We start from the raw sequence: 12,601 nt of genomic DNA, 5'->3' as shown, positions 1-12,601 counted from the left end.
TAATACTCTTTTCCTCATTCACTCCATCCAGTGACATCAGTCTCCTTTATATACTTCAAATGTGCTGGTACCTCTCCCATCTCAAGACCTTTTCATTTTGGTGTTCCCTCTACCTGAAATACTCCTTCTTCAATGCTTCACATGACTGAATCTCTCATCCTGTAGGTCAGGTCTTCACTGAATTGTGATTTTCTTAAAGAAGCATTCTTTGAGTACCCTACCTAATGAAGTTTTTTCTCTTTACTCTCTGTCTTATTACCTTTTATTATCACACTTAACACACTCTATTATCATCTTGTTTGTTAATGTTTTTTCTTGTCTTCCTCATAAATTTGTAAGAACTGGGAGAGCAAGGAACCCATCTATCTTGTTTGTCACTATATTTCCAGTACTGTACACTGTGCTGATAAATAATACATGTAAAATAAATGTTATAATGAATAAAGTTCTTTCACATAGTATCTGATATAAAAAGTTGCTTAAGGGTTATAAATGATGGACTATTCTCATAGTCCTCATGATACATTTTGATAATCCATTGTTATACTAGACTACTGTCAACTAGGTGAAGCATTTTTTTCTACTACTTACTCAAAAATACAAAACATTACATATAACAAATGTGTCGCATATCAGACTAACATATTTGTAATGTTTTTTTTTAAATATGAAAAAGGTGCCATGCTTTGAAATTTTAAGTATATTCATTTTTTTTAAAGATTTTATTTATTTATTTATTTGTTAGAGAGAGAGAGAACGAGAGCAAGAACACAAGCAAGGAGAGTGGCAGGCAGAGGGAGAAGCAGACTCCCCACGGAGCAAGGAGCCCAATGCAGGACTCAATCCCAGGACCCTAGGATCAGACCTGAGCCAAAGGCAGATGCTTAACCAAGCCACCCAGGCATCCCATGAAATTTTAAGTATATTCAAACAAACAAGATCAAAAGCAACAAATAATGACTGTAACTTCCTTTATATATTAGGAGTTTATGTTTTTAAGTTTATCCCACTGAATCCCAACTTGTTTTAGACCTCAGTTTCTATTTAAATGAATAATTTATACATAAAACAAGTGACATTTTCCTCTGTTTCACTTACTCAAATACAATTATTAAGCTCAGCACAGTAGAATTTCATTCTGATTGTGAAAAAGATGAACAGGCTTCAATGTGATAAAATTTGTGTTAGAATCAGATTAATTTCAAAAAAAGAATCAGATTAACTTGTTTCAAAATACCACATTTTGTCATTTATATAGTGACAATTATTCCTTCTTTCAAATTTATCTAACCAGAGTCAGGAAATTCAGACTCAATGAAATTCAATGAAAATGTACCTATAATATTTGTAAAAATTTTAAAAATATAGATTCTTGATGACAGCTAAGAGTGTTTCTAATATGAAAAAGATTCCAGAACAAAAGATAGAAAAAGTTGTTTTGAAAGAAATTACTGCTTCCACTTCTAGCTATGAAAGGCACCTATTACTAGACTACTTCTCCTGACTTAAAGGAATATGAGACAAGAAAAATACATATGAAACAAATGTTTTCAGAAATTGGATGGGGCTTGAGGTGCGCTCATGAATAAAGTGTTTTTCAGCCTGGAGGCACTTTCTACATCATGGCTCTGGGAGGTATAATCAAAGAAGTGGTCTTGCTGAGATTAAAAAAAAAAAAAGTGGGCAGAGATCAGAGTTTAATGATGCTGAAGCAGCTGGAATTTCTAGAGCATAATAGTAGAGAAGGATAGGAGCTACAGAAATACATATCTGAGTACTTAGCTACTCATGAGCAGGTAGAGATTTTGTAAGCCTGCAAAAGAGCCATCACAGGGAAATGTGAAATGAATGTAGATTCCACAGGTTGCACAGTGCGGGAAGACAGAGAAATATTGACCAATAAGAATGAAAAAAGATCCCAGAACACCCCAAGCATTCAACAAAGAAACCAGAAAGATGCATATTAAGAGTAAGTGTTCTCTAGCCCAAGATGAAAGACTATGCGAGGCCCAACCTATCATTAAAACAAGTCTCAAAAGGCTAAAGTTGATCTGCTAGTGCTTAAACTGCCTATTAAAAAAAATCAAAACATTTAACACTGAAAAGATGGCAAAATGCAGACAATGTAGCATTTTAAATATTTAATGTACAATCAATAATTGCTAGACATAGAAGGACTCAGGAATATGTAACCAGAGCCCAGGATAGGAGGAAGCAGTTAACAGAGACAAATCCAAATACTTTTAAACTAGCAGCTAATGATTTAAATACAACTATTAAAAAGACATCTATGGATTTACAAAAAAAAAAAAAAAAAAGGTGTATATGAGTGAACAAATGAAGTCTCAGTAAATAAAATTGTAAATTTAAAAGCTGAAAAACAATATCTAAATTTTCTAAAAATCACTGGAAAGGCTTAATAGATTGCATAATAAAGAAACAACAGTGAGCTTGAAGAAAGGGCGATAGAAAATAAGCCATGTTGAAGTACAGAAAAAAAGAATCCTAAAAATAGTGATAGATCCTTGTAACCTATCAGACAATACTGACAATATGTGTATTGGACACACAGGAGTGGAGAGAAAGATCTAGGCCAAAAATAAAATAAAAAAAAATAAGTGATAATAGTCAAAATTTTACAAATTTTTTTGAACTTCTACCCACAGATATAAGAAACCAAACACACAGACACACCCACACATCCATATTATAGTCAAATTTCTAAAACTAAACATAAAGATAAAAATTCTTAAAGCGGGCGCCTGGGTGGCTCAGTTGGTTAAGCCACTGCCTTCGGCTCAGGTCATGATCCTGGAGTCCCGGGATCGAGTCCCACATCGGGCTTCCTGCTCGGTGGGGAGTCTGCTTCTCCCTCTGACCCTCCTCCCTCTCATGCTCTCTGTCTCTCATTCTCTCTGTCTCAAATAAATAAATAAAATCTTAAAAAAAAAAAATTCCTAAAGCATCAGAGAAAATAAACAAATTCCTACAGGGGAACAACTATCATATTAACTCCAGATTTCTTATCAGAAATAATGGGAGCCAAAAGACAGTAGACTATTATCTTACATCTAGAAAGGGAAAAAGAAAATCTATCAACTTTGAATTCTATAACCAGTAAAATTATATTTCAAAAATGAAGGTGGAATAAAAATATTTCCAATTAAACACAGCTGAATTTGTTTATGATCAGCTTATCTGTACTGTAAGAAATCTTAAAGGAAATACTACCAGCTGAAAGAAAAGGATAAATAGATGAAACTCAATATATAAGAATAAATTAAAAGCACTACAAAGGGAAAATAGGTGGGAAAGAAAATTACTTTTACTTACACACTTACCAATTTCTTTAAAAAATAATTAACTATATAAGGCAAAAATAATTACAATGTACTGTTGGATTTGTACTATATGAAAATAAAATGTATAACAACTATAATAAGAATGAGAAATGGAAGAATGAAAGCATACTGTTTTAAGGTTCTTATACATAAGGCGAATTAATATTAATATTAATATTAATTCACTGTTGGCTGTGATGTACTAAAGATAATATTGCAATCTCTAGAGAACTACACCACCCAAATTTTAGGTGCACATTTACAGAACAAGAGGAATACAAAAATGAAATACAAGAAAATAATTCAAAAGATGACAGGAAAAAAAGGGAAAAGGGACAAAGAAATGATTTGAAATTATATCCATACTATGTTAAATATAAATTGAATAAAAACTCTAATTAAAAACAGAAACTGTCACCTACCTTACAAAAGGAACATGCAACTTTATGCTACTTATAGGCTTATATTTAAATATAAGGATTCAGCTAGATTAAAAATGGAAAAAGATACATAAGAAAAATTATATCATCTTGATAGATTTGGGGAAAAAGACAATTGACAAAATTCAACACTCATTCATAATAAAAACTCACAAAACTAGGAATAGAATGGAACTTTCTCAACCTTAAAATCCCGAGTTAAATCTAGATCTATGGAAAAATCTAGAGTTAACATCATATTAAATGGTGCAAGAATGAATGCTTTCCCCCTACAACTGGAAAGCAAGGATATCTACCTAAATATTTCTCTTCAGTGTTGTATTGGAAGTCCTAGCCAGTGCACTATTGTAAGAAAAAGAAATTAAATGTGTCAAACTGGGAAAGAAGGAAATAAAACTTCCTCTATTTTCAGATGATATGATTATTGTAAGATCATAGCATTTAGCATCAATGTACAAAATGCAATTGTATTTCAGTGAAAAACAGAAAATAAATTTTGTTTTAAAATTCAATTTACAGGGGCACCTGGGTGGCTCAGTCAGTCAGGTGTCCCACTCTTGATTTCGGCTCAGGTCATGACTTCAGGGTCATGAGATCAAGTCCCTTGATGGGCTCTCCACTCAGCAGGGAATTTGTTTGTCTCCCTCTTCCTCTGCCCCTCGCCCTACTCAATCTCTCTCTCTCTCTCAAATAAATAAATAAATCTTTAGGACATTGGGGAAGGTATGTGTTGTGGTGAGTGCTGTGTATTGTGTAAGACTGATGAATCACAGACCTGTACCCCTGAAACAAATAATACATTATTTGTTAATAATAAAAAAATAAATAAAATAAATAAAAAATAAAAATAAAATAAAATTCAATTAACTATCAAAACCTCTACATTAAAAAGTATAAAACTTTGCTAAGAGAAATTAAAGAAAACCTCAATAAATGGAAGGTTATAGCATGTCATTGATTAGAATACTCCCTATTGTTAAGATGACAACTCTAATTCTCCCCAAATTAGTCATATAGATACCACTATGCACCCATTAGAATGGATAATATCTTAAAATGGGCAAAATCAAGTGTTAGCAAGAATGTGGTACAACCAGCACTATCATACTCTGCACATAATAGTGTAAAATTTTACAACCACTTCAGAAAATATTTTGACAGTTTCTTTAAAAGGTAAACAAACACCTGATATAAAACCCAGTCATCCCCCTCCCAGGAACTTCCTAGGAGAAATGAAAAAATACATCCTTACAAACACTTGCATACAAGTGTTTACAGCAGCTTTACTCATAATATCCCCAAACAGGAACTCCAAATGTCCATCAGATAGGAGAATGGATAAGCAAACTGTGGTGTATTCATACAAAGGAATAATGCTCATTAGTTAAAATGTATGGACTATTGATATACTCAACAATATGGATAATTTTAAAACATACTGAGTCACAGAAGCTATAAATAAAAGTATTTACTCTATGATTCCATTTATGTGAAGTTCTAAAATAGGTAATATTAATCCTGAGTGAAAGAAATCCTGCCAGTGCTTACCTCTGTTTGCATGAGAAAACTTGTATCTTGAAAGGAGTATGGTTTTTATTCAGAATATGCATTTGTTAAAATTTATTGAACTGAATGTGTGCATTCCTTTTGATGTAAAGTGTGCTTCACTAAAAGAAAGTAAAAGAAAAATATCTTGTCCAATACTGGGGAGAAAGGAATTTAATCAGAACAAAATAATTTGGTTTAGTCAGAATTTGATAATTTTGTAACGGAATTTTTTCTTCTGAGGACTTTCTGGTGGGGAAGGTAGTGACAAAATAGGACAGTAGCCCAAATATACTTCAAAAATCTCTATAATCCAACCCTTTCATTTTGTAGATGAAGGTGGCTTTTAAAAATGTAGAGAAATATTAACCTTTAAAATATTTTAATATTTCTTACTATCCTTCTTAGAAGTTTTAGCTAATTTAAGCTGAGCAACACTGTCAGTTTGGAGGAGACAGTGTTCAAAAGCTGTCATTGTCATGTGAGAAATGCTGTCCTCCAGTTGAACTGTGGTTCTGAATGCTTCTGCTCCAGTGTGATCAAAACATGATAAACTGTCAGCAAGTCAATGGCCCTAGTCCTAGATTTCGATCTTCTGTTTGGAACCATTCGCCAGGGGGAAACACTTGGGCATTTAAAGAAATCCTATTCACTGGCATTCTAACTCCAAACTTCCAGCTAAATATGAGAATTTAAAGCCCAAATCCAGGGATGAATTGAAATCTTTGTTTTTGAAGCTTAGTGCAGAGTTTTCTGAACTCTCATGAAATTTGCTTTGAGATGAAGGAATATCATTTTTTAAATATGTCATTGCTTCATAGGCACACTTGGGTCTAAATTAACTTGTAAAGAAAGTAAGAGAGTAAATTTTCGATTACCTCTGTTCTAAGTAGTACATGTGGCAGGATTCAGATAAAACTTCCTCTGCCCTAAAGGAGACAGAGATTTTGTTAACCAAAATGACATTTTTGTCATTATTATGACAAAATGAGAGGGAGGAAAAATAAATGTGAATTATCTGAACTGAACTCTCTTTTATTTTTCCATAAAAGAAGGAAGTTAGTAGGAAATAAGCTAATAAAATAACCTATCAAATTGTCCCAAGAAGATAAGGGACATGTTTTCCAAAGTAAACTAAAATGAAATTCAAAGAACTGAGTAAGATTTTGTACTATAACATTTGTTAGTGTAGCAAACTCCAATAAATTACAGTTTCCAATCTGGTTTTGCAGACTCTCTGAGGAAAAGAGAAGATACTTATGGTTTTATCGCTTCTACTGCAATAATGAAAACTGCTCCCTTCCTTTGGTCCTGGGTAGTGCCCCTGGATGGGATGAAAGAACTGTTTCAGAAATACATACCATTTTGAGAAGATGGAAATTTTCTTGCCCTTTGGAGGCACTTGGACTTCTGACTGCTAGGTAAGAATTGTGTAACAAGCATGATATTACAGATGAGAAAAATTTGAAGAGAAAAAAATAGGACTCTATGATTAATTCAATAGCTATTCTGGTTGTTCCCAATTTCAATAGCTATAGATATTAAATTTAGAAAAATGTAAACTATGAATATAAATTTTAAACAGATCTAAGCTATAATTCAGTCTTCTGTACTAAACTGGAAGTATAATTAATGGTCTTAGTTTCTTAAATGAAGAGTTGATTACTCTTACAGAAATAACAAAACAAATAGGGAAAAATAAAATTCTCTACTCTTTACCCTTCTCAAAAGAAAAAAGTCCTTAATAATTGGGACCATATCTTTTATACAAAATGCCCCACTTATAGTAGATGTACAATAAATATGCCAATGATAACAGTAAGAAAAAAAGGGAAAAAGTTATACCTTATATATTCTCCAGAACTTCTCACAGAATAAAATACACAGGGATGCAGTTGGAGGTGGAGTAATGATGTCTTCTCATAGTTAGACACGGGGAAACATGTGGGAATAAGTGTGGAAGCTGGCTCTGGTTTGGGGAAACAGCTCTTCCTTGGCTTCTATTTTATATTAAAAGCCAAGAAGAGCTATTTTAAATCGGTCTTGATAAGCATCAGTTCACTGATGCCATGAAGAAAGTCTGCAGTCTCTCAATCAGAGAAGAATTGTGGAGCCCAGTTTAATTCTGAATTCTCTCTCAAGGTCCTGACAGAAGGGAAATGTGGGGGAGAGAGTGACACAAAGGACTTTTCAAACTGATTTACTTAGGTTTATGTTAAAATTAGTGTACTTTCCAAAACTTCTGGGATAGAAAAGGAGGTGAAAGTTTTCTTTTTCTACCACAATGAGATACCACTTCGCACTCATTAGGATGACTATAATCAAAAAGACAAATAAGTATTGCCAGGATGTGAAGAAATTACAAAACTCACGCATTGCTGGTGGGAATGTACAATGATGCAACCACTTTGGAAAATAATTTTCAGTTCCTTAAATATAAAACATTGAGTTACTGTATGACCAACAATTCCACTCTTAAGTATATACCCAAGATAAAATACATGTTCAATCAAAAACTCACACATGGATATTCAGAGAAGCAATATTTATAATAGCCAAAAAGGAGAAACAACCCAAATGACCATCAACTAATGAATGGATAAATAAAATGTGGTCTATCCATACAATGTAATATTATTCAGTAATAAAAAGGAATGAGTAATAATACATGTTACAACATGAGTAAACCTTGAAAACATTATGCTGAATGAAAGAAGCCAGTCACAAAAGATTGTATGATTCCATTTATAAGAAATGTCCCAAATTGGCAAATCTATAGATACAAAAAGTAGATTAGTGGTTGCCTAGGTCTAGGGAAGGTTGGGGAAAAAGGGGGTTGATTGCTAATGGTATGAAGTTTCTTTTTGTAGTCATAGTTACACAACTCTGGGAACATGGTAAATACCATTGAATTGTACACTTTAAGTAAATTGTATGGCATTTGAATTATGTCTCAAAAAAGCTATTTAATCTTAAAAGAATAGTTATAAAGGTAAACAATAGAGGTATGAATAATATTTCTTTTTTTTCTATTTTTATTGTTATGTTAATCACCATACATTACATCATTAGTTTTTTTCTAGTTTTTTTTATTATTATGTTATGTTAATCACCATACGTTACATCATTAGTTTTTTTTTTTTTTTTAATTTATTTATTTATTTGACAGAGAGAAACACAGCGAGAGAGGGAACACAAGCAGAGGGAGTAGGAGAGGGAGAAGCAGGCTCTCCGCTGAGCAGGGAGCCTGATGCGGGGCTCGATCCCAGGACCCTGAGATCATGACCTGAGCCGAAGGCAGACACTTAATGACTGAGCCACCCAGGCGCCCCAACATCATTAGTTTTTGATGTAGTGTTCCATGATTCATTGTTTGCGTATAACACCCAGTGCTCCATGCAGAACGTGCCCTCTTTAATACCCATCACCAGGCTAACCCATCCCCCCATGACCCTCCCCTCTAGAACCCTCAGTTTGTTTCTCAGAGTCCAGAGTCTCTCATGGTTCGTCTCCCCCTCTGATTTCACCCCCCTCATTTTTCCCTTCCTACTATCTTTTTTTTTTTTTACATATAATGTATTATTTGTTTCAGAGGTATAAGTCTGTGATTCAAGTCTTACACAATTCACAGCGCTCACCATAATACATACCCTCCCCAATGTCTATCACCCAGCCACCCCATCCCTCCCACCCCCACCACTCCAGCAACCCTCAGTTTGTTTCCTGAGATTAAGAATTCCTCATATCAGTGAGATCATATGATACATGTCTTTCTCTGATTGACTTATTTCGCTCAGCATACCCTCCAGTTCCATCCACATCGTTGCAAATGGCAAGATTTCATTCCTTTTGATGGCTGCATAATATTCTATTGTGTGTGTGTGTGTGTGTGTGTATATACACACACCACACCTTCTTTATCCATTCATCTGTCGAAGGACATCTTGGCTCTTTCCATAGTTTGGCTATTGTGGACATTGCTGCTATAAACATCTGGGTGCCATACCCCTTTGGATCCCTACATTTGTATCTTTGGGGTAAATACCCAGTAGTGCAATTGCTGGGTCATATGGTAGCTCTATTTTCAACTTTTTGAGGAACCTCCATACTGTTTTCCAGAGTGGTTGCACAAGCTTGCATTCCCACCAACAGTGTAGGAGGGTTCCCCTTTCTCTGCATCCCCGCCAACATCTATTGATTCCCGACTTGTTAATTTTAGCCATTCTGACTGGTGTGAGGTGGTATCTCATTGAGGTTTTGATTTGGATATCCCTGATGCCGAGCGATGTTGAGCACTTTTTCATGTGTCTATTGGTCATTTGGATGTCTTCTTTGGAAAAATGTCTGTTCATGTCTTCTGCCCATTTCTTGATTGGATCATTTGTTCTTTGGGTGTTGAGTTTAATAAGTTCTTTATAGAATTTTGATATCTCTATAATGTTTCTAAAACCTAATTTTTTCAATAGATGATATAACATCTTTCTAGTTTCTAAAGCATAAACTGGCCTTATGGAGGGGAATTATTATTGTTTTACTAAGATATTCCTTGGTCTATTTTAAAGATATTTAAATGTGTCAACTAATACTTTTTATAAAGTTTATGGGATATTTCTTAGAAAAATCTTTTTTGAATACCAAGTTTTTAAAGGTTATAAAAATTTTTGATCTTTTTTCAGAGGTAAATAGGTTGTTGCTCTCACATAACAAGGATCTGGAATTCCCAGCAAACAGATTTCATTATATATAATGCATATACCAGAAACATGCAGATCACACATGAATATACTTTCAGTCAACATAAGCAGTAGGCATTTACTCAAGGGGTAAATCAGTAATGAGCCAAACCTTCATACATGTGCAAATGTACAATTAACAGCGGATTATTTTAGATCCTAAGTGTCCTTCGAATATTAAAAATTAGCTAGGAGACCGCTTCTGCAACAGCCATGTGAAAGCTGTATCTTGCAATTTTCATGTAGAAGTGGCCTCATATCACATCTCATGCACCTAGCATTGCACAGCCAAGGACCATGTTGAACATCATGCCAAAGACCGTGAGTTCTGCAATTCCAATACCAACAAATTCTGATGACCTGAAGCTTAACTCTGATTATGGTCTCAATTTCATCAATACAATGTGTCCTAGAAGCTCCTTCGGGCATATGGGTTGGACCTGTTCAGACCTTTTGTTTCACAACACTGAAGTGTTGAGTGGAAAGTACTGAGAGTCCTATTTCCTTTTTCCCTATCTGTAAGGTAATAGTTATAATAAGCCTCTTCATATGTGGTCTGAGCATGTCATATGGCTACACCCTTGCCTATCAAAACAAACACTCCAATGGTTATTCAGCAGCAATTATCACCAGTAGGCAGGTGAAAAAGCTGAGCACACGTTAAAACTGCCTCATAGCTTCCTAACACTGGAAGAAGTCTATGGCTATTAGCGCTCCTGCTCCAACCAGCACAGAGAGCCCCAGGTAGATATACTGCGATGACTCATCCTCTGATAATAAATCCTTCATGGTGCCTCCAAACCAAAACCATAGTCCAAAAGCAATGACAGCTGACCGGGTCAGCCAAAAGAGCAGGTTGAAGCCAAGCAGTAGGTACTTGATGCACCCCGAACACCTGCAGAGGCACCCCACGAGGCCCACGCTCTATTGGGATCCTGAGTCCCCAACCCCGCACTCGAGCTCAGAGTTGGGGCACCCTCTTATAAAAATCTTTGTCAGAATAAAGCCTATAATACTGCTTAGTCTTCTTGCTTGTAAAATGAAAGGACTCACTAGACAGACTTCAATATTCTCTGATCCCTGATAAGTAAGCATAATTCTGTTTATAGTGAACCTTCTCTACCTAAATAGATGCTGAAAATCTATTTGACACAAAATGTTTTAAATATAAAGATCAAATTATTACTTAGTGACCCTTAGTACTATCTAATTTTAATAGTCACAATAACCCTATGAGACAAATACTATTATTATTCCAATTGTACCTGTGAGGAAGCTGAAGCTTACAGAGATTAAGTTGCCCAATGGAACGCTAGTAAATTGAGGAGTTCAGGTTAAATCCAGAGATTTAGAGCTTGAGGTCTTAACTGCAATGCTTACAGCCTTTCTACATAAATACTCTAGGCTATTTACATATTAAATTTGTAAGTAAAACTATCTTAAAATGGTCTTATTATAGTAAATAGCAGTACTAAACTATCTAATCATGCTTGGATGTTTCTACTTCGCTGTGTAATTTTTTTTTTTCTGAACAATCAGATTTTTAGAAATTATAGGGACTGGTTTCAAAGTAGAGTGCTGTTTATTAAGCATCATTCAGGAAACTTAGCAGAAATTTGATTTATTTGAACATTGGACAGTTCCCTATCATGCACCAAAGAAGGTCACTGGGAAGGTTAAAATATTTCCATTGCACTCATTCTATGACTCCCACTCTCTTTAACTGAACTACTAAAAAACTTGAGGACAAGCTGTTTCCAAAAATGAACCTTTCAACTTCTCTAAATTCAAAAGCTGACTTTTCTGAGAACAAACAGTTTGTGCTTGTTAAGTGAGTTGTCAGAGTGAGGTCTTCAGAAATCTGTATTTTTTTCTCCTTTGAATAGTCTATTTTTCCAATGGTTTAACCTCTTGAGAACTGGTGTGCACCATTTCTAGCTCAGAGAATTTTAATATTGCTGTTTATTTAATCCAACGTAAAGATTCACCACCTCCTTTTGGTTTATTTTTAGCACGAGACATGTTGAGATTTAATTTACCTAGTGTGGGGCATGGGGTGTTAATATTTCCACTACTGAGTGCCAGCAGTGTGCTTACTAGGTACTGATATTTCCATTAAAGAAGGCAGTGCTGTCAGAATACCAGAGACCAAGGGCTAAGGTCTGTGGTTCCTGGCAGATGGTTGCTATTTTCTTGAACTCTGATGCGCAGGCATAACTATTCAACTGCTAATAGCAAGCAGAAATTACCCAAGGAATTAAAAGACAGTTCAAGGAAAGTATTCATTTAAAAATAGCAACTCTGAACTGGCATCAGAGCACTACATCAGAAGCTTAAATAAAAATTTGACAAGGTACTAGAACTTGCCATCCTACATGATGTAAAATTATTATTTTGCAAGAAGAACAATGCTTAACGGGCAGTACCTTAGCTTCCAAAATCAGTTTCCTTGGAAAAATGTTTCAAAAACATGTTTGCATGAAACCACTATATCTTTTATTGTAGAGATTAATTTACACTAAAGACATTCTTTTTTTTTTTT

General features: G+C 34.6%; 1 protein-coding gene and 1 pseudogene across 2 annotated transcripts in view; one reads left to right on the top strand and one right to left on the bottom strand.

Moving 5' to 3' along the window:
• The window catches only part of PIK3C2G (phosphatidylinositol-4-phosphate 3-kinase catalytic subunit type 2 gamma), a 344,923-nt gene that overhangs the window by 108,790 nt on the left and 223,532 nt on the right, over positions 1 to 12,601 (top strand). For both annotated transcript variants that reach the window (XM_035028133.1, XM_035028132.1), the window contains one exon: positions 6,559 to 6,747. In XM_035028133.1, the coding sequence (XP_034884024.1) occupies positions 6,559 to 6,747 (189 nt within the window). The remainder of the gene's footprint in view (positions 1 to 6,558; positions 6,748 to 12,601) is intronic.
• The window catches only part of LOC118025402, a 9,305-nt pseudogene continuing 7,017 nt past the window's right edge, over positions 10,314 to 12,601 (bottom strand).

The sequence above is a fragment of the Mirounga leonina genome, unplaced genomic scaffold (assembly GCF_011800145.1).
Source record: "Mirounga leonina isolate KUSES-001 unplaced genomic scaffold, KU_Mleo_1.0 Mir_201, whole genome shotgun sequence".
Taxonomy (NCBI): Eukaryota; Metazoa; Chordata; class Mammalia; order Carnivora; family Phocidae; genus Mirounga; species Mirounga leonina.
This window is presented reverse-complemented; position numbering and strand designations above follow the sequence as displayed.